At 36.9% G+C, this 23,603-nt stretch overlaps 1 protein-coding gene across 7 annotated transcripts in view; it reads right to left on the bottom strand.

Moving 5' to 3' along the window:
- Positions 1 to 23,603, bottom strand: part of WDR37 (WD repeat domain 37) — a 63,675-nt gene that overhangs the window by 37,316 nt on the left and 2,756 nt on the right. For 3 of the 7 annotated variants that reach the window (XM_065582833.1, XM_065582832.1, XM_005308077.4), the window contains 6 exons: positions 19,361 to 19,392; positions 16,261 to 16,438; positions 10,221 to 10,317; positions 6,460 to 6,555; positions 6,233 to 6,297; positions 927 to 1,062 (listed from right to left, as the gene is read on the bottom strand). In XM_065582833.1, the coding sequence (XP_065438905.1) occupies positions 927 to 1,062; positions 6,233 to 6,297; positions 6,460 to 6,555; positions 10,221 to 10,317; positions 16,261 to 16,398 (532 nt within the window). In that variant the 5' untranslated portion in view covers positions 16,399 to 16,438; positions 19,361 to 19,392. Of the gene's footprint in view, positions 1 to 926; positions 1,063 to 6,232; positions 6,298 to 6,459; positions 6,556 to 10,220; positions 10,318 to 16,260; positions 16,550 to 19,360; positions 19,393 to 23,603 lie in introns of those variants that run through there. The other 4 variants (XM_005308078.4, XM_042858858.2, XM_005308082.4 and 1 more) reach the window with 2 other exon arrangements.

Here is a 23,603-nt window from a genome sequence, read left to right as displayed (position 1 = left end):
AGCCTAGAAGTAACAAAGCTTTACTTTCTCAGTGCCCCTCCAAGATAGGGGCTCATATGGAGGGGATGCTACTGCTGCCAAAAAATATTTAAAGTGTGAACTGATGGCTGTAGTATCTGCCTCTCAACTGAGGAAGAATATGTATTAATAAGGTCCTCAATCTGTGATCCTTACAGATCCTTCAGCTGTTCCTAGATGCTTAAGTAGCATCAAAAGCCAGGGATTACTCTCAGTTGTACGGCTCAGACACCATACAATTAAATGTATGGAAGCAATCACTACTGCACCTCTGGATCGCACAAGAACAAAGAAGAGAACTGTCATCACTATATTAATGATACTGCTTCCCAAAGGGCTCATTAACATACACAAAACCAGACACAGGCTATATGTACACAGTTAACAATAAGTCATCTCCCTCAATTGTGGTATCCCATGTGAGTACCCTCAAAGTTAACGACAACCCGAAACCACCTTATAGGACTTTTGAGTGGGAAAAAAAGGATCTCCTTAAATGATACTAAATGCATTCCTTTTAGCACACTGAATAGCCATTAAATTGTAAGTGGATCACCGCTAACACAGGGTTGACGGCTAACACCCAACTAGGATGCTTGAACTTTTCCACATATGCCCAGGCTAAACAGAATTTCAGATAAATCCATTTCATTTTGTTTAGAGAGTTTAAGATGCTGAACCTCCTTAATATAATTCTGTTATCAGGGTAACTATATAAACTACTTGAACGGACTGTTAGCCAAACAAATACAATTAAATTAAGATCTAACATAAAAGACCCATGAAGACATTCTCATATATAGAATGCAACTAAGCTTTCACTTATGCTTTAAATTTAATTACACTTCTTACTGAATCTAACACAAACATTTTGAGAGAGATACCGGAGTTAAAACAAAAAACATTACCAGCAGATGCTGTCCCCAACACCACTGGCTGAGTTTTCGTGACACTGACATCCCAAATACCATCCCTGTGGCCAACATACTCCTTCACCAGTTGACAGATTGCCCTTGATGTTGTAGTTTTGAAACTGGATACAATCTATAACAGCAGAGAGAACAATTTATTTTTCCTATCAATCTGCAGATAATTATTAATCACCCCCAAAAAGGCAGTATGCACAGCCTTTGTTAACATAAATAGATAAGATTTTTATAATCAGCTCTCACTTATAGTTCATTATTTTTCAAGAGTTTCTTGACCTTTAACTGCAGAAAAATAAGTCTTTTGATGCATATGCACTAGATGTTTTCTTATAAAGACAATGGGACACATTTTGTCCTGGGTTAGAATAATGCAATACAATGAGATTGCACAGATACCACAGAGCAGAATTTGGCCCAATGTCTACACTTTCCATTCAGTTTGGTAGGAGGTCCTTGGCTAAAAGAATTTCCCTTCCCCTCCCCACAAATGGTTATGTGCCTGAGGGTCTGAGGATAGCTTGTATTTTGCTGTCTGATGTGAACTGTATTGTATTATATAAGTCTGGGGAAATTTGTTTCCATACAATATGTAGAGCTGCCAAAAATGTGTAAAAAAAAAAAAAACCCAAAAATGTTGAGCCACTTTTTTTCTTCAAAATTGCAACAAAAATTCAATTAGCTTTAAATCTTTAACATTTTGCAGTATATAAGAATTAACCAGGAAGCATATGCAGGCAGTTCTATTTGCATGATAATGAAGCATTTTTTCACAAAAGTGTCAAAAAATCAGAGGCTAACAAAGTTATATCTGAGCCACTTGCTGGTCACATTCCCTTAGATTCAGTGCTGTTATGAACAACTTTTTATTAAATCAAAATTAGTATTTAGAAAAGCACTAACAGAACAAGAAAGCAGATAACAGAACCTAGGGGAAATATACCCATCTTACAGGAAAATAAATAATTATATTAGTGCAGGAACGCTGAAAACAATGGTGACCCATCCATATTAGGGTATCTGAATTGGATAAATTCCAGATCAAAGGGAAGTGGAGTATATAAAGAAGAGAAAGCAAGATAGAAATACAATTTGCCTTGCCGGAACATGACAGACTTCCAGAGACATGCTGAAACTAAGCATGTATAAACAGAAAATCCCCCAATACAAAGGGGATAAAAACAAGCTTTGCTCATCTATGCTGTAGGTACTACTTCATTTTCACAAGCTTTGGGGCTCATTTAACGAGTATACTATGAGGAAGATGGCACCCCAAAGTTGGATACAAACTCTGTAAATGATACATCCTGAAAAAATTCTTAACAGAAGTATAATTATGAACAGATATTTTAAGTTATGTAGTCAGACACTGGTTAATTCAAACCCTAAAATGTCTGGACTTAAAAGCAAATAGGATCTTAAATAATTAATTCTACATTTCAGCTACAAAGAAATTCCTCTATCAGAGGTTTTACTCAGGAAAAATATTACTAAGAATGAAATTCCATTAATCTGTGATGACTGAGCTAGGCAGACATGGCATTCAAATATCACGTGATTAAAACAAAGTGAAATTGTTCCAGGAAAAAGAGACGTCATAAAAACAGAGAAAGCCTGGAAGAATATTGAAAATTAAAATATTCCAAGTTTTTTTGCATGTCTGTCTTCTAATGATGAAATCCTCTATAAAGTCAAAATTAAATTGTTAATAAACAGAACAGCTTCAAATCAACAGAAGTAACAATCACTTAAGGATGCATTTAAAAGGAAACAGGTTAATCCTCACAAAACAAGATAGAGATTAGTAGTTTAATCATACTGCAGAATTAATCATAAAACCTTCAAGACAATCTTAAAATGCAGCTTTCAGATTTAATATACTCCTTAAAACAAAATGGAGCCATGTATGCAAAGCAGAATAGTAGAAGTAAGTTACAGAAAGAGGACTAACATACCTCTCAACTGTTTATCAAATTTCAAAGTTACATATACACACACACCTTTTGGCTCTTGAGCCCACACTCCCCTCTTGAACATGCCATTACAAAGTAACCTAGGCAAAGCAATTTTATCTTCAGTTTTGGAAAAAGATTCTGTCAGTTTAAGTTCTTATGCATTTTCTTCCCATTGTCATTAAAGTCTCTCTGGAAAAGAGATTCAACAAGGCAGGCTTGTCAAGCCATGTACTTAGACACACCATACTTTGAGCATCTGGCATTTGCCTTCATTTTTAAAGCCCTTTTTAGTAGTCATTGCTACATGTTTCTGTTAGAAAAATCCTTAAATTACTTACTCTTCAAGACAAAGAATTCTGTAAAAAATGGTGCCCATAAGGAAGAGCTAGTTATTTACCTTTTAATTCTGCTTCTCTGAAAACCATTTGGCACTTCCCACAGATTTGACGGGTTTGTTTCAGGTGGTGTTTATGTTAGAATTCTAAGTTTGTGGTTTCTGATTTTGAGTCATGATTTTTTCTATGCATGAGTTCTTTGGGGATTGTCTTAGTTTTCTGGAAGGAGCCTTCCCAGCGCCCCACGACCACCAATTAAGAATTTACTGTACTGTTCAAACACAGTAGCTGTGCCTGTGTCAGATTGGTGTGTGGCCACCACTGATGGTTGATTCACACCCAAGACCAAGTGATAAAAATCTTTTAAAGCCTGGGCAGTTTTTACTGTGCCACACTGAGGAGCTAAAACTCACGAATAAGAATTCTGTACCAGATATTATCTTTACAGGAGAGATAAACCAAATCTGTTTTCCTTTGCTTTCTCCTACTTCAAACACGGGTGGTTTTATTTACTGGAATATTTTACTATTTCTTCCACCTTCAAGAACTACAGTGCAAATAGGAAGCAAAAGTTATTCAAATACCACTGAATCGATTAAAAAAGGACTTTACACAGGAGAAAACTTTCAAATATACCTTATATAGATATTAATTTGGGATTTACCTATTAAAAATATGCCCTACCACTTGCTATTTAAGATAGTTTAGATAAAGTCTTCTTTCATAGAACTGCTCACTCTCACCTTCTTGATCCTGTATTGACGTCTTAATAGTAAACCAGTTACAAGTTATTTCCATTTCGAAAGGCGAATGTCAAAATGGCATTTAACTACACTACAGCATCAAGTAGAAAGAAGACTGAAGAACCTGATCGGTGAAGCACAATACAGCAGTCTGACACTCAAAGTGGAAAATTGAGGCTCCATTCCCTCTGACTTAGCCATGCACTTGCTATCCTACAGCATTTTGGCAGATTTTCCTATGGAGTTTGAGTGCAAGAGAAGTTTTATTTTCTTAACCAGATATTATTATGTATATCTTTCTTGAACTTCTGTCTCTAAGCACATTATAGTTTCTTTGTTTTACAGAAGCCAAAGAGTGACTACCTTCCCACTCACAAAAGTGACTGTTCAAAATGAGCATACTCCCACCAACTGCAGAGGTTAAACTCTGCAGAACGCAGTGGGAAGAGATGCTACCTGCTCTGCAGTCTTTTTTACTCTTCTGATTCATTGTTTTTTATCTACAAGTAAAAGCAGTAAATGAGTAACAATGAAGAATGTAAAGTCTTCTGACATGGCACAGTTGACAGATATGATACCCATGAAAAATTATGAGATTCTGCATGTTCCACCATTCGCCACTACTTAGCTGTACATGCATACTGGCACACTGGGAAGCAAAGCAGTTACCCATGAGTCTCCACCCCATATTTCCCAGCTTCCCACGTAGAAGTTGCGAGATCCACCTGCTTTGCCTAGGAAAGAATTTGAGTGCTACATTGCAAGCAATTAAGAGAAGATAAGTATTCAATACCTGCTTTACAAACAGTAATTTCTGCATATTCATCAAAATGAAAAATACTATTCTGTGACTACAAAATAGCTGTACAACTAATCTTGTGTTGCTCATATTTTAACTAGCCTAGTTAAAGAATTTGCAACTTATGCATTACAAAAAATGGGGGTATATTCTCATCACATCAGTGCATGCACACTGATCCACGACAATAGGAACTATATAAAAGTCTTCAGAGAGTAAGTGAACAATCTTGTTAGATTGAACTAAATAATAAAAAAACAACAATATCCCATTCTTATCCTCTTTCCCCCCTGTATATGAATTTTGTCTAAAGAAATCCATGCACATTAAATACAGACTTTAAAGTCAGCCCAGTGCATCATTATACTTTTTATTTATCTAGCTTATATACAAAATGTTAACTTTGAATCATCCAAAAAATTAGCAGTGTGTTAATTTTTAGCATTTACTTTCTTATACTAATGTTTTCCCAGCTTGTTGGCAGGCCTTTGCGATTGTCAGACCAATTCAAGGGTCTGACAGTATGCTTCAATGCTTCACCATACTATATCCATGCTCCCACACTAACAAGTAGAGTAGTAAATGGTGCCTGTAAAAACCTCCCACAATGCCTCTCTACTCCCACAGCAGCACATAATGCAGCTAATCATGGGAACAGTTCATGTATTTAATCTAAGTCAGGCATCATTTTTCATTGCAAACACCTCTGCTGCCCTTCCCCAGGAAGTTACCAATGAATGACCCTCACACCAAGCAAAAAAAGAGCAGTGTGTAGACACCTAGTGGTTTGGGAATGGGAGGGAGAAAAGACGGGTAGATAAAAACACACTAGACAAACACAGAAAAATAAGACCAAAAATGGAGAGAAATGTCAAAGTCTGGACATAAATGGGAAGACTGTGGCAACTGTGCAGAGAGATAGTACAAGAAGGGGTGCCTATCTGCCAATTGGAAAGGAGCATGATGGAGAGGTTGGGAACCTATCCATTATCATATACTTGAAGCTCAAGAATAGACAACCTGTGATAGGACAAAGCTCAAAACCACACTACATAGACAATCAACCAATTTAAACCAATTCAATTGCAAGGCCTTCGAAGGATAGTTTTAGAGGTCATTCCCAAAGAAGTCCTCAGAGTCAAAACTTATTTAATTTTGTATTTTCAACATGAAAATACAGTAACTCTTTTGTAGTTTACATTGCCATAAAATCCCTTCCCCCATACTCCAATTTCTATTAGCCTTCTTAAAAATCGTATCTTACAGAAGTTTAATATAGCACTTCTGTAGTGAGGGATAATTGCTGAATCCAAGATAGATACTATTCTTTACTAGGCATGTTTATTTAGAAATGGAACTATACTGCTTAACACACAATACATTATAATGTAAAAACAGCCACATTAGTCTCATAAGTACACATGAGCATTAAGGAGAGGTTTAGTTTGTCACATACCTTGCTGGTAGATGCCTTGTAAGTGGTCTTCAATTTCTGTGAAAGCTGACTGGTACTATGACTGGCTGTTGAGACAAATAAGTTCAAAGGAAAATATTTCGGGTAATAGGTTTGTTAACTTATTTGTGCAATGGTATTAATTCCCTTTAACGAAATTGTAAATTTGGTTAAGCTAAGTAGGAAAAGCAAGCTACAGAAAACCTAATATTTGTTAATATTTATCTTACCTTTTGTTTTCAGTTGTCCTTTGCTCAGTTCAGCTCCGTCAATTGTCTGTCCTTCAACTGCTAAGCGCTCATTAAGTGTATCGACCTCTCGACGTACTAACAGTAGCAAAAAAAGTTAATATAAATATGCAATTAAAAGCACATAATTAAAATACTGTACTCTAAGGAATTTCGTGGTATTAAGTCATCTATTTTATGTTATGAGTCACAAGAGTAGTTTATTATCTTATAAAAACAGTCTGCATGTTCTAAACAAAGACAAAATGTCATGCTGAACTTCCAAGCCAAAGATAAACCTTGACCCAGGTTCCAAGGAAACTTTGCCAAACAGTCTCATCACTTCTCATTACAGTTTGTTAGCAGATGTGACTGAACATTAACAGGACAATACCTGTAATGAGTGTAGAACCCATGCATCAAACTAACTCCATTCAAAAAATGAAAATTCAGGAAGTCTGTGGCCTCATAACAGTTATTTCATCCACAATTAGCAAGTCATTTCTAGGTTCTATTAAGTTATAAAGCAGAGTTTTTCCTGCTGTATGCTATTCATTTGAAGTTAGTGCATTGCTGAAAATCAAAAAGATATAGTAGGGCAACAGCATATTGAAGCTAATAAGATTAAACAAGAACACTCATTACTCCTGGGGGAATTCTGCGCTACTGTGTATGCGCATAATTAATGAGTCATATTTTAAATTGTTTGCTCAAAAAAGCTTCTGCCAAAATGTTCCTGCAGTTCCACCTTTTGCCCACCATAGGGCGCTGTGGTGCTAGAACACAGCAGCTCCCAGCCAGCTAGGGAAGAGAAAGAGCCTGCAGAGCCTTCTTCACAGGTCAGGAGACAGGGGCTATGGAGAGACAGATAGCATGGGGGTGCTGGGGGGGGGGGGTCAGACAGGGGCTCATAAGGGCTAGTGGGGGAGGACAGACTGGGACAGGGGCTGAATGGGAGTGGAGGTGCAAGTCCACAGGGTGATGGGGAAGGAGCTTCAGGGACACACAGGGACGAGGGAATGGCTGTGTGGGGGCAAAGAGACACATGGGGACAGGGGAGCAGGGCCATATGGGGATGGAAGAAGTGGGTGTCTGACTGGGATGGAGAGACATGTGGTGTGCAAGGATACATGGGCACAGGGCAGATGTGCCTGACAGAATGGGAGAGGCTAGGGGTCAGCCAGGATCTGCATGGGGGAAGCTCCCTAACAATCCCTCCCTGTCCCCACAAAAAACCTGTTCCATACTTTTCCCCACCCATACCAAACAACTCTCCAAGTTCACACCCAGGCTCCTTCCCAACAATTTACTTCCCTCTCCCTCAGCTCCTCCGTTACCCCTGACTCCCCCCCCACCCCAGCCTTTGCACTGCTTCATGGAGTGCAGGAAATACTGTTCTGTATTTTAGTTTAAATGAATTATTACTCAGAGTTCTGTATTAATATGCCTAGTAAGGAATTTGTCAAAAAACATTTCCTGAACCTTTGTTGTCTGTATTGTTACAAACATACTCACTGACAGGTATTTTGAAATAAATGACCAAAAATAATTGAAACTGGTGTGACTGTATTGTGTTATTTTGACAAATAAAATACGCAGAAATTTAAAATATTTTTTAATTTTTTGGCACAGAATTCTCCCAGCAGTAATGCATTTTATTCCTATAAGTATCTTAATTAAGGTTAACTTATTTTTAAAAGAAGAATTCGATGTTTGTACTATACATTTAATGTGTTTCATTCAAGTGTTCCATAAACATTTACTGTAATACAAAAGTAGTTTTTGCATGTAAGCATAAAAAACTATGTTCACAACATGAATGAGAATCTCAACATCACCTCTGATACTGTGTGCATACAGTATTGCACAATGTACTTTTACCATTACTTCTCTAAACTACCCACACTCACCATTTGCACTATAAAAAATTTTATAAGCAGTTGGCAGCATTGAGGAGGAACCTGGTTGATTTGAACGTAGAGGGAGACAAAGCAGACCTGTTGGTTCAGTAAAATTGGCACAAGGAGCCCAGGGGGAAAGGGAGGAGAGACTGGCTGGACAAGGAGAGTAGGACTGGGAGCCAGTAGGTGGAAGAGGAGACATATCTAATAAGTAACTGGGGAGAGAGCCCCGGCAAGGAGACTGACAGTGAGTGCAGGTGTGTGTATATGGGGGGGATGGGACGGACACTGAAATTAGACAGGGAGCTTTGGGATGAGGAACATGCATGGGATGTAATGGTAGGCCAGGGCGGGGACAGAGACCGGATGAGGAGCTGAGAGGGGAAACTGCGAATGGCTGGGCACAACGGCTGGAGACAAGGAGCTGGGAATGACTGGGCAAGGAGACTGGGATTGGGATGAGAAGCCTGAGGAGTGGAGAGTGGGACTAGCTAGATGAGTAGAATGGAATTGAGACACCGAGCCAGGGTGGGAAAGAGAGAACTGGAACAGGGACAGACTGGAGTGGAGGGAGTGGGACAGAAGGGGTCATACTATGGGGGAAAAAAGGGGAGAGCACAGTCCCCTCAGAGTCTGGAATGGAACCCAAAACAACCTGGTCTCATCATTGCTCTGTCGTCAGCAAATACCTGCAAAACCCACTGGCAACATGTCCCATATTCTCCTCTAGTGCTAATTCGCACAGAGGATGGCAATCTACTATTGCTACCAGTTACTCCTAATTACAAAGGTGTGTATGGGGGCTCTAAAAGTTCCAACCCTGCTAATGAATGATGTGGATGTCTACTAGATGCCAGAATTTTTTTTTTTTCGGTTTGCTTTTTAAAAATATCAAGAAATGACACACACTGTTCAAAGAACTTTAAGGCTGCAGAGTTGAACAATCAAAAGTAAGGAAATATCAGAATTAAGGCTTGCTGTGCAACCTTAATTTGAGCCCTTGTGTATATGCATTATGATGCACTTAAATTATATGATCACATACTTTTTTTCAAGAAGACCCTAGGCATTTCCCAAGTTTTGAGTGCTTGACTTTGCAACAATGTTCTTTTAATGTTTTTTGTGTATAATATACTAACTAATCAGGAAACCTCAGGTATTGCATAATGCTAATACACCTCTATCTCAATATAACGCTGTCCTCGGGAGCCAAAAAATCTTACTGCGTTATAGGTGAAACCGCGTTATATTGAACTTGCTTTGATCCACTGGAGTGCGCAGCCCCGCCCCCACCGAGCACTGCTTCACCGCATTATATCCGAATTTGTGTTAAATCGGGTCGCGTTATATCGAGGTAGCGGTGTATATGTATTGTGAATCCTCTTTACTAAAGTAGCCCATACTAACAAAAAAATAATGGCCTGTAGACATACTAGAACTATAATCCTATCTCATCTCACAACCTAATCAGGGTTAGGTCCAATTAATACCTTGGTTGGAGACCTCTAAGAACACCTGTGTCATGCAGGAAGCTGTACTGCTGATATGGGAGACGGCAGGTTTCCCTTCTGAGTCAATACTGAAACAATTCCCCAGTATGGTGCTAAGGAGCACAACGCTGCCAGAGTTCTCTCTTTCAGGTAAGACACAACAGGAGTCCTAACTCCTTGGGGAAAAGATCCCAAGGCACTTTTTCAGAAAAGGGGCCGACTCCAATTTAGGGATATGATTTTGGGCCATTTGAAACGTTCTAAATAAGGGTACATTACTTTCTAGCATACAGAGTATTTTATGACCACAATGAATCCTACTATAATCTAATTCCATATAGTTGTTTTCAAGTTATAAGAAAATCATACTCACATTCCAAATTTTCAATATAAAGGTTTTCAAACTCTCGCTCTATTTGCCCAAAAAGCTCCAAAAGTGTATTCCGAACAGATGAAGGAAGTTTAGTATCCTAGAGGGGAAAAAATGTTAACACTGATACCAAGTTTTAAGTTTAGTTTTTAAAAAACTATCAGCAGTTAATTCTGTAAATATTGAAGTTATGATATAATATGAATGTTGCGTTGCTGAGGACCAAAGACATTAGTTTTAATAAAATCATTTCTAAACATTAGTTTGTTAGCAGAGCAGCAAGCTTGCAATGCAAAAAAATCACAGTCTAACATTTACATGATTTTTCAACTGTAGCATGCTTATATTTTCACTTAGTCTGATGCTGAAGAGTAAGACAAAATATGGTACTTCTCATTGTGGTGACCTGAGATTTTTAACTGGTATTTATAAAGCTATTCAAAACCTATGAAGTTTTATAAGTTACACCACCATATATTTTAATTTCTTATTACATTTTTAAGCAGATACACGGGCAAAAGTAAAAACATTAAATTCTTCAAGTAATTCTAGCTGTAATAATTAAAAGCCTGAAACCCTAAGACTTCTTTGAATCACAAGTTCAACTGCTGTCAACTCACACCCTCCTCGCTGCATGAGATTTTTTTTTAATCTAAATTCCAAAGGAAAGTTTGCTTTTAACAAAACATTCTCCAGCAGTACTGGCACTCCAAATAATGCAGCATTATGATAACTGGAAAACTGGAAATTAAATCGAAGAAAGGGGAGTTTATTTTCTTTGTCCAAGATAAACTTTCAAATTGAACTGAAAGAAAGGGAATAGGAATAGAGCCAATCTAGCATGTAATGTTTCTGCACCAGCCCAAACACAGTGTAGCTGAAAACTGGACTCCATTTTCCTCTCGTCTACAAGATTTGATATCACCATCCTCCAAATTACTCAAGTTTTCAACTTGTGATTCTATTCAGGTCTCTCCCTACACACAGGCTGTAAGCAAGTCACATCTGATTTCCTGACATCTCAAAATCTCAGTCATCCACACCTCCATGGCGAAAATTCTTGCTTCCTACACTGACTACTACAGCCCCTCTTGCTCTGCTCAAGTTTATGCAAAATGCCATAGCTAAAATCTTCTTTTCCAAGACTAACAACACTCCCTCTCATGTCTTCTACTAGTCTCCTTTCAGCTTCAACATCAAAATTTCCTCATTCTCAGCTTCAAGATTTTGCACAGCTATCCCCTGCCTACCACGTCTCTGCTCATTTCTTCCTACTCCTCCGCATTACCGTCACTCTGTTCAAGCCTCCTGGTCCCACTGCTCCTTTTGTATCATTCTATGCTACCTTAATGCCTTCTAAATTCTCTTCATTCAAATCCCTATTTAAAAAAGGGGGGAAATCCATCAACTTTCCCCAAAACCTACCCATGTTAACCACCATAAGAAAATTATTCTCCCAACTTTCAACAAAAACACAAGACTCACAAGTGTGAGTGGCACTGAAACCTAAGTGTAGCTTCCCAGATCTGACTTAAAGGGAAGGAGATGTTTACGCTTTCAGAAAGAGTTTTTCACCTAGTAATCTGGAGTCTTCAGTTAATCAGGTTTCAACAAACAACTCAAAAGTATAAACAATTTGACTAAACCTCCCCTTGGAAAAGGGAAACTACAGCACCAATTTCAATCTCTTAAATCAATCTCAGCAGTTCTCCCATTCTCCAGTACACAGGAAAACTGGAATTTGTAATGTAAAACACAAGCAAGAAAACTCTTGGGCTGTATTTTACACATATGTAATAATGGCTTAATTTTCAAGCTCTTTTGCCTGTAAAGGATAAATATCAAACTTGCTGGGTTAAATGAATTTCTTATTTTCTGCTAGAGGACAATTTATACCAAGATGCTGCTTGTTTTTTCCTGTGTAAATGGTTTTATAAATTAAAAGTGTGCATGTTATATTATATAGTTTAAGGTGTTTCCAGTTTATGAAGTAGTCATACCTTGGAAGTACAAAAAATGAATTAAAAAAGTTGAAGAGTTTATTAGCTTAAGATGTGGTTATTACCTAAAACAGGAAGCACTTTCCAATTGTACTAAACAAAGTATCAAATTAAATATATATAAAACAAAATGGGTTGCCAAATTTCAAAAAAACAAACAAACAAAAAAAAAAAAACATTCACTTTGAACAGTTAGCTATTCTGGTCACCCATCATCCATCTCCTCTCTCTTTTCATCTCATTATTTCTAATAATCTCCTTCCCTCCCTACAGATCATCAAGACTCTTCTCTCCATAGTAAATGCAACATTTCTTTACGCTGTATTCAGAACTGAAGTCAAATAGATGAGCTGGGATACTCACCTGTATACACAAATATGACAGTTATTCAAGAGAGGAAGGGTGTTCTTGTGGTAAAAGCACTGGACAGGGACTTAAATGATCTAGGTTCAATTCTAAGCTCTGCCACAAAATTCCTGTATTGACCTTGGGCAAATCTCTTGTTGTTTCATTGGCCCATCTGCAACATGGGGATACAGAGTACTTTTCTCCCACTCTACGTGTTATGTATTTAGATAGTAATGTCTTTGGGACAAGCAATTTTCTCACACTCTTTTTGAGCAGTGGGATTTCTGTGTACTGTTCATAATACAAATAAATTCTGCTACCAAGCCCTTTGGCTGCCTTATTGAGAGGATGGTGAGTAAAACAGAAGAAAGTAGGTAATGAATCAAAAGGATTTAGCTTCTTTAAAAGATATCATTACACTTTCATCAGTTTTACAGGACATTTTTTGTTTTAATCTTCTCTCATACATGCTGGAATCTCTTTAGATGCAGTGAAGCTGAAGCAACTGCCTGTTGAAGACAAACTACTTAGAACTGCTAAATACAAAGTGTACTAGAGAAGGAGAATTATGAATAGCCAGAACAGAGTGAAAAACAGCTATACACCATGATTATGCAAATCAGTTACCTAGACTCAAATATACAGTTTTGCAATTCATTATGTCTCTAACTGTACAACATCCTTGCACTATGGCTGAGACATTTCTCTTTCCTTTCTTCTGTTGATATTACACAATAACTGAAGGTGAGCTATTAATTGTGTGTTACATTTTCAGTTTGACAGCTGTATGTTTTATTTTAGAGAAGTTTTCACTAAAGTGAGAATTATTACACTCAAGATATAAAGAAGCAAATTTAGTAATACCTGTGGGTGTTTTAAGCAGATGGGAAATAATTTGCATAGCTCAAAACTCTGAGCCCTTAAACCACAATCGCCTGCCTAGGTGTTCCAATTGCCAGTAAAAAGTAAGCAAACTTAAGTTTCTCCAAAGATAGATTTATCAGACACTCCAAATGGTGATGTCTCTGGAAAAATGGGAACTAGCAAGACATGTTATAAATAGGATAAAGACCACCAAGTGACAGCATCTCTTAAATCCACATAATCCTATGTTAATGCTATGTTAAGGCTGAAAACTGAAAATAATCTAACATTAACTCACCTACCGGTCCACGCTATGCACACCTGGATGAGCTTAGGTTAAGATATGCAATACGTGCAACATATCCACAATTACATCGAGAATATTAACTAACTTCCAGACTCACGTTTCAATTTGCAAACTTCAGAATGGGATTCATCACAAAACTTTTTATAAAAAGAAAAGTGAAGAGGCAAAATCCAAATTTTTAATCATTTAAATTTCAAACCTCTGCCTCTATTTCCTAGTTTAAGCAGCTACAAAGAGCACACTGAGCAGACTGTATCAGGTAAAAGGAAAACAGAACCAGGCAACAAAAGCAAGTGAGTGTAGTCCCAACTTCTGTTGTGAAGCGGACAATAAAATAGGAGCACTGTAAAATTTAGGTCAGAACCTATCAACCAACAGGGAAAAGGGCACTACCAACAGGCTGCACTGTCAGTTGCTTCAAAGGCTGTTAAGGAGAAAGCCTTTCATCTGAATGCTTAGGCTGAGGATAAAAGGCTTCTCCAGAGGCAACAACAGCTTACTTCACTTGGTGGGGAAGTGCACACAACCAAGAAGTGAAGTCACTACAGTCAGCAATCACTGAAGACAGAGCAAGTAATACTGGAGAAACACCACAGAAAGGAAAATCTAGGTTAGAAATTTGGGGGGTTGGTGGGGAGAGGAGAATAAATTTCAGCAATGGAACAAGTTACCATATATTTTAATAAAATAATAAAATTTCATCTAATCAGGATACCAAGGGGATTGACTAGATGACCCAATATACATGCCACCTTTAATCAACCTCTAGCCTCAAAAACTAATTCGGTTTTGTACAAACAAAAAACCCCAACAATTTAATGTCCCAGCACAATCTATGACAAGACAGGACTGGGGATAGACAAGAACAACTGTTAAAGAAAAGAGACAAATCAAATGTGGTCTACAAACTTGTACTGAAACAAAAGATGTGAATTTAAATTAATTTAGTTACCTTTAGTGCAAGTTAGCTAAAAATGACTTGAACCACTTTTACTCTGAAATACAAGTTTCCACACACAGACTTGATCTGAAATAATCTGTTTTATGAAACAGATTTAATTAAAAGTGTGTATGTAGACCAGCTATTAGACAGTATCACACACATGTGCTTGTCAGCAGAGTTTAGCAAGTTTACCGGGAGCCTACAACTAAAGAAAGAGCCTTAGTACAGGTCAGAAAATCCTTAACCTAGGGTTAAAATGTAATGTAGATGCTCAAGCCCAGGGTTCCCTGATACAGGTCAGCTAACTCAAGTTCCACTAACCCTATGCTTACATTGTTGTGTAGGCATACCCTTAGCTTAACAGCCTGCTAACTGTTTGTATTCTTTGATATTAAACAAAACTACCCATCTTTAATTTCTTTTAATATTTACCATATAAAAGTAAAAATGTCAGCAGCTCTTAACCTCTCAAGCTTTGCCCTTGTTGTCCTGGTTGCTTTTAGACCAATGCCTGGAGTAATCCAAAATAATCCAATGTGCCCTTTCTGCTAGGCCAGTATCTCAACTGTCCCTTATCACTGCTTGTTTAAGTCAGGAAGGAAGGTAAGAAAATAGTCTCAAAAAGGACATTACCTACTCAGTACTTCAGAAAATGAGACACACAAAAATGGATGTTTTATATAATGAGCTGAAAAAATACAGACTAACTATAAAGTTAAACACAGTACAGGTTTCTTTATAAGTTACAAACTAACCCAAAACTTAGAAAAAGCTCATTACCAACTCTAAATGAGTAATCAAGCCCATAATGTTACAAGGATTTTTGCTTCTGTCTAGCAAAATGAAGCAATATACCTTTGTCTCCTCAGAGAGAGTAACCTTTCAGAGAGCCTCACACAGTTAGACCTATTTTTCCTTTGAAGATTTGTGACTACAAAGAAGTTCAGACTTCTTTTTCTGATATTTTGTTTTTAATATTTCAGTCATCTCTCCTGGACAATCCAGTTAGAAGTTTGATATTCTTTGCCAAGTCCATATTGCCCAGTACATGAAGTTAATGGCAGTTTGGAACTTACTTGCATTATGTTTTTCCCACCTCATTTCCTTACAAACTCTACATTTGTATTGCAAGTGTGTTACTAAAGCATTCAAAATCACTTCAAGTTAAAATGGAGTCAAGTTTGTATCTGTTATCAGAGCTCTGGTCAGGTAAATGAAGGTTACACAAGAATCCTGGATTTGCCATTCCCTGCCCTAAAGGAAGTGCACAATGATCTCATTTATACTTGAGCATGATTTGTACACACAGTTTTTAACATGGTTTGACTGTTAAAACCAGTTTCCCAATAAATGTGGCTAGGCTATGTTCTTAGGGGCATTTATTTTATGGCAGGGTATTACAGCATAATTTGTAAAGTTTTTCCATTAACATCGTCCACTTAAAGTTCCAGTTTAACTAGATATTCTTCATGAGTTAAGTCTGTACTTATTTTTCTGTACACAAAGAAATAAGACAGTCCCATTATTTATTTGTAAAGAGTTTTAAGAAATTAGTTCTTGAATATCAATCTGTTAGTTTACCTGCCCTTCCAACATCTCTCTTTGCAATCCCGTCCTTTCTTGCTCAGAACTGTTGGTTCTTCGTATAGAAAGACTGTGTGATTTGCGCTTCTGCTTTGCTTGCCGAGCAGTTGCACAACTTCCACTTTCTGTGGGCATTACTTCAAGGAAATAACTTCACTGAGGCGCCTATGATAAACTAAGGACAAGTATTAAGCATTACAATTTGCTCTACAGAAACAGGCCACAGTAAAAAGTATTTATTGGAATGGAAACATTTAGGTCTATTGAATTCTAGTTTTGTTTTAGATTTCATTAAGCCCTTCCAGAAGGGACTGATTTCTATTAAAGTTACAGCTGTAATTTAAGTAACTAATTTTTAAAAGTTTAAATATATGCATCTGAATAATTAGAAGTAGGGAATGGAATCACATTACACTGCACTTTTTCATTCATTACTAACCCTCCGCAAAATGAAAACAATAATTTCACTATCTTGTGATTACTAACCACTTTCCAAATTAAAATCTAGAGATAGCTCCAAAATGCTTCCAGGAAACAGCCAATATTCATATTGTATTTCACTGAAACACATGCAAAGTTAAAACCCAGCTGGAAAATGAAAGTACAGGGACTTGATAATTGAGGGACACTGTCAGGTTACAAATATATAAAACCACGGTTTGTTAGTCTACACAATTCCATTAGCGTGCTTGCTTTTTACCTCTAATGCTAGTAATTTAAAATAAGGTTGAAAAATTTGAAAATCTAGTTTTTCCAACATTCACTCAACTTGTATAGAGAAACTAGCCTTGTCAGTTTCACATTTGTTTATAGTTAATTTCATTTAATTTCTATAAATATTAGGTTTCGTAAGGCTGTTTAAACAAAAGCCAAGTTATATACCTGACAGTATCTCTTCAGCTAAATTTACTATGCATGACCCACGGTGTTTCTCAATTTAAGAAAATCAAATTATTTATTGCATAAACTATTGGAGAATATATACTTTGTTGTCAAAAATTTAGTTTAATTTTGAAAAAAAAACAGGAATTATAACAGTTGTTTTAAAACTGGTTTCAGTATCAGTTTCAAAACATTTAATTTCATGCAATCTCAGTTTTACTATAAAGCAATTCAAATATCTTAAGTTCTCACTGATTTAAAACTTTGTTGATAATGTAACATTGAGGTAACTGAAAACATTATTCATTCTCCAGCCTTAATGATTTCTGAAAAAGTAATCACAACCCAAAGAATAGCTGCAGTAGTCTGCAGAGCAAAAGGAGAGCAGAGTTGGCACAGCTATTAAGGCTGAGCTATTAACTGAACTTCCTAAAGAAGTTAATCAGAAGAAAAATTAAATCAAGTCCATTGCCATCTCCAGTTTAAAGATCTGCCAAAATACTAAAGCGTGAGCAAGCTAGGAATGAGCACCGTCACACTCTTTACAAGATTACATGTTAACTCATTTGGTTTTCAGCATTTTTAAATCCTGCATTATCAGATATTCAGCCAATGACAAAAGTAACTTACTGAAAAGTATTATGCGCTAAGTAGTCAATGTCCTTCAATTTGCTCTGATTTTTTTATATATATATATATTTAAAAAAACAGTGTAAAAAGCAGGCTGTAGTTAAAAAAAAATCTGATGGACTCCAACTGTTAGTTAAGGCTTGAATGCTCTCACACACACACACACTCTCTCTCTTCTTACTTAAAATACAAAAATTATTTTTTTTTAGAGGTTTTGGGCCCCTTGATGCATCATCTCAGTTCTAGGAGTCCCACTAAATTGTCTTCCAGTACCAAACCCACAATGAATCTAAAATAAAACTCAGGCTACAACAGGATCTTGGCATCACTAAAATGCTTCCACTAAGTCTCACTGTGTACTTCACATTGCCCCCTCACTCTCTTTTGTCTGTAGTTTATTAGAAGAAACTAGTCACAACCAGGTTCACAAAATCATTGGGATGCACGGAGGAGGGAGGGAACTGTATTTTTGTGTAGGATATTTCTCATTTCACCCAAGTTTCCTTTTTTATTTACCACATAAAAGGAAACTTAGTACATATAAAAATAGGATTGATGTTAAGATACACCCAACAATTTATTTTCATCAGTTTTAAATGTTTCACTTCGAGTCATTGTCCTTGATCAACAAGGATGCCTAGATAGTAGCATTGAGATTACACTATTCCCTTCAACGTGCACCCCCTTGGCTTATTAATTTTCATCTGTCATTGTGTTGCCAAGGTATTTCATTTTGATAGGTCTTTACAGACTGCTTCACAACACTCCTTTCTAGACTTCTTTCCCCCAATAGTTTTCACATTGAAAAAAACAGACTAATAACTTGATACAGTCAACTGGGAGAAAAAAATCATTTCTCTGAAAAATGTGTACCTACTGTTATACCTAATATTACAATAACTGAAAGATTAGAGGAAAATATTTCTCTATTATTTCAGTTTATTTTGTCCACTTGATAGTATTTTAACACTTTCACTGACGATCAGTTGCACACTCTCTTTCTCATGCACCAGCACAACCACAAGACTCATGCACTACTCTGGAGACAGTTCACATGCACACTCTTCCCCAGCCCTTGCATGAAGGTGTTTACTAGTACAACAGTACAGCAAAGCTGACATTGAAGAGGCAGCAGGCAAGCATGTGCATAGAGAGGGAGGGGAGGGGAAATAGAAGGGACCGGCTTAAGTACATTCAGAGTTGTTGCTCCCGTGCCCACCATAAAAACCTTGAGTAAAGGAGCAAAGCACAACAACAAAAACCCCGATAATTAAGGATTTTTTTAAAATTTAAATAGTATGTGTTGGTTTAAGATGTTTAAACAATTGACTGTTTGAATTAGCTAAATTGACAGTATCCCTTTAAATGTTTTAAATATGAAAACATTTTCAAAGTTGTAAAAATGATTTTTTGGTCAAAAAGGTAAACGTGTGATCACAATATAAATTATATTTTCTTTGGTGTAGGCTTCACAAAAAAGATCTTTGGCAATATGATCCTACAGCATAAAACAATAAAGGTGCTCATTACTGGCAGTTACCTGGATGCCCCCTATTAAGTAATGCTTTCAAACAATTAAAGTTACCTGTCCAGAGTATCAGTGTCATGTTACATATCCTATGAAAACCATATTAAATATTGATTAGTAAAACAGCACATAAACCGAAGTCTTTCACATCTTTAGCTTGAACTCTTTAGTAATTAAAACATGCCAGACTTAAAATAAATAAATAAATAAATAAATAACCACACGTCAATACTAAGCACCATATTTGACCCAAACAAGGAGAAAGACTTAAAATTGTCATGTTATATAGTTAGTCTGATTAGTCAAGTATATTGGCTTTTTTTTCCTGCTGATCAAGGATTTGAAAATAGCCATACCCATCTCTCCTCTGCTGATAGAGCTACCTGGCTGAAGAGCCAGCATGGGTTAATGATCCACTTGCCTCCTGAACCCTGATCCCAAAACAAATGGAACTTCTCAAAGCTAATTCTTAGTGTAAAAGGGGGGCAGCTGATCGAGAATAAACAATCTGTTGAAAACAGCAGCGGGATCTAATAATGCAATATTGTTTCAAATGCAGCTAGAATGCTGTTTGAGTGCTAATACACATGTATTATAAAATCAGCACAATGATTATCTACACTCATTCTGTCGAGAAGCTTGGGACAGTTCAAGTGTTATAATAAATGCCTGGATAGTATTTTCTCCCATAGTGATTAGTCAAAGCCTTGACATAATAAAGATGTGCATCAAACTTATTTGCTACCAATCAGCACAAGTAGGGACAAATGATGTACTCTAGAGAACAGCCTATGTTGTGAATAATCACCTATTCTTACAATGCCATATTATTCATATATTTCAATTATCCTTTTTTGATATGACTAATAAATATTTTAAAATGTGAGGAAGCACTATCACCTACCTTTCTGTACTGAAAATTACCATATATTGACTCAATTATAGTATTTTGTTAGAGTTGGAATAGATTCGTGTAACAAATTACTGTTGTGCTTTATTGGACTATGATGATGAAGCAGCAATCACTAATTCAAATGAAGGTGCAAACTAAAATTAGACTTTCATTCTTTTCAGAAAGTAACTCACTGCAACAATCAACCTACTCTGCTTGCATTTTTCTTCTCTGTTGGTCATTGTTCAGGAGTTGAACAAGTTGTGTAATGAAAGGAAAGAATGCAAAGGGCAAGCTTGTTGCTGCAAGCCAGAGAGGAAATCCGTTGTAGGAAGTGTCAGAGTGCAGATGGAATGACTAAAGCACTGCATCTCCTTTTTTGTTAATTCAAAACAACGTAAGAGTTGAGGAAAAAACGGGGAGGAGGTCAGGGAGAATGTTAAGAGTTTGCAGCAAGATCTCTTTTACCTAAGAACCAAGTTCATTTTCCTCATTCCCTGCTCAATTTTGTTAATTCTGTCTATTTTGATATTGAATACTTTAGAGGAAGATTTTCAAAAGCAAATAAGGAACTTAATAGTCCCATTACCTTTTGCTCCTATATCCCTTAAGTACTGTTGAATATCTCCCTATCAAACATTAAGTTTCAGAATAATAACTAGCTATTTTAGTGTGCAGTGAATAATAAAGTAGATCTGAAAGTTCCTTATTACTGTTGAACAGGAGGATAATTGCTAAAATAAAGTCCCATGAAATATGTTGATGTCAAACACTTAAGTCATTGTTTTCCCACAGGTCATGTTTGAAAATAAGAGTGATTAATTATTTTTTTGGCAAGCCTTTCATTATATGTGATGGATTTTGAAATTAACAAAAGTTTTTAATTTAATTCCTAGCTTATGCAGCTATGTTCTCAGTGTGCATATAGCTCTAGGAATTAGAAGGAACAAAATGCTTCCATTTTGAGGTACTCTGTGAACACTATTTTCAGGGACACTGGGCACTCTCAGCTCCCATGAATTCAGTGGGAGTTCCAAGCATGCAGCAGATTTGAAAGTCAGGCCAACTGGCTTTTTAGGATAAAAGAATAGTTGTTTCTTCTAAATAAATACACATTTAAACATTATGCCATATCAGATATCATAGTAGCAATGCTAAAGCTAAGGATAATCATTGTAAGGGTGATCAAATATTTAATCTACTTGACACTTATTACAAGACTAATTTAGTTTCAACATACATTGTAGCATATTATAATTTAGAAAACAAAATTATAGACTGCAATGCAGGCAATGACAATTTCAACATTACATACACAATACATACATTTAATTATGGCATAACTAACATTGCAGTTTTCTTTAAAACCCTGACAGTGATAGTGTAAACTCTCAGTAGCTATTGTGACAACATATTTACTTGCTATATCAACCTACTACATTTTTTCAGCATTCGGTTACTTTTAGAAGGGTCATAAAGGAGAAAGGAACCTCTCCAGGAATGGTAACTGTGAACTTCCCATTAGGCCAGCTGACAAATGACTCTGTTATAAATTTTATAAATGCCATGGCTTGAAAAGTTAACTAGGCAGCTACTAGCCAGAGGACTCAGCCAACTAGACAAAGGCCAATGTGAAAGACAGGAAGAGAACCCACCCGTGAAGTGCAATGTACTGGTGAAAAGCCCAGACCCCACTCCCATGTGCTGAAGAGGCAGTAAATACTGCCCCAGACCCATCTCAGGGCTCCAACTTTCATTAGCCTATCTGAAATCTGAAGCATATATTTATCATCCAATAACAATTATGTGGATCTCATCATCATAGTATCCAAGTGCTTCATAATTATATGGAAGGCAAGGACTTCTTATCCCTATTTCATAGATAGAGAACTGACACAAACGGTAGATTAAATTATTTGCCCAAGGTCTCACACACAGCAAGTCTATGACTGCGCTAGGAATTGAATGTAGGTCTCCTGAGATTCAGTCTAATGCTCTACCTGACATGATACCAACTCAGTGCCTCCCACTGTAAAGCAAAGTGACACCATCCTTTTAAATGTATGAATTTATTCTCTCTCAAGGGATTATTTTTCACCTGGAATAGCAATACAGAAGTGTTGAAGGCTTTTTTTAAAAAAAAATACGGTCTCACAGTGCAATATCTAGCCTCTGACAACAGCTAGACCTAGAAAATGTAAAATTTTGATATACTGAAGGTGGACAAATCTCTAAATCTACCCAGTAGACAAATTCATAGCACATCTTTATTGCTTCAATTTAACTGACAGAATATAGGGCTTTGGCGCTGTGCTCCGGCTCCGCTCCAGCTCCAGGCAAAAACCTGCTGCTCCGCGCTCCAGCTCCGGGCTCCGCTCCAAAGCCCTGGAAATAAAGCTCACCTCTCTAGGTACAACACTGGCTATCCAACAGCACACTAGTTCATATTAATGACATTTTCACAGTGACCTCATAGCTTTATCCAAGAGTTTTGAAGGAACAACATTTCTTCAGTGAATTGTTACTGATATTCCAGTAAGATATGTTTAAGTGGCCTCCATGCTATTTCAACAGATTTTAATTTCTTAGAAAGATACAAACTACCTCCCTCCAAACAATTCTGGATGTCTCAAATTCATGCATCACAATGCAAATCTAACAGTAGGGTGCAGTCTTCTTGTAAATCAAACGGAAAAGGGCTTCTTTTTTTTATGGCTACAGCTATTTGATCATCAAGCAGCAATGAGGAATCCAGGTGAATACAAAGGCTATGAGTATTTGAGGAGTTATTATTCTTATTGGGTAGAACTTAGGCATCTCATTCATGGGCCAGGACCTCACTGTGTTAAGTACTGGATAAACAGTACACCTCTAACCCAATATAACGCGACCCGATATAACACGAATTCGGATATAATGCGGTAAAGCAGTGCTCCGCGGGGGGCAGGGCTGCGCACTCCGGTGGATTAAAGCAAGTTTGATATAACGTGGTTTCACCTATAATGCGGTAAGATTTTTTGGCTCCCGAGGACAGCGTTATATCGAGGCAGAGGTGTATCTGGGTGTTGAAAACCCTCAGTAGCTAAATTGCTATTATGCTATTAAGATTTTTTTTTTTAAATAGACTAATCTCTAACAGCAATAAACCTCTTATGTACATTACTTGGCTATTGGATTACTGTGCTTTATTGGTTAAAGAGTTAACAAAAAACACATAGCAAGGACTCTCCAAGGGTTAATACTTCTCAGTAAACTCACTCAAGTACTAGCAAGAATAATCCAACATTTATACAACACCTTGTCTCAAAGCATTTGTAAGCGCTCTAACATATCCACTATGCATCACAAAAACTCAAACATTATTCAAATGGCACACACAAACACTGCAATGCCCAATCCTCCCAACTT

This window comes from Chrysemys picta, chromosome 2 (assembly GCF_011386835.1).
Source record: "Chrysemys picta bellii isolate R12L10 chromosome 2, ASM1138683v2, whole genome shotgun sequence".
Classification (NCBI taxonomy): domain Eukaryota; kingdom Metazoa; phylum Chordata; order Testudines; family Emydidae; genus Chrysemys; species Chrysemys picta.
Note: the sequence above shows the minus strand (reverse complement) of the source record. Positions and strands in the feature narration are given on the sequence as shown.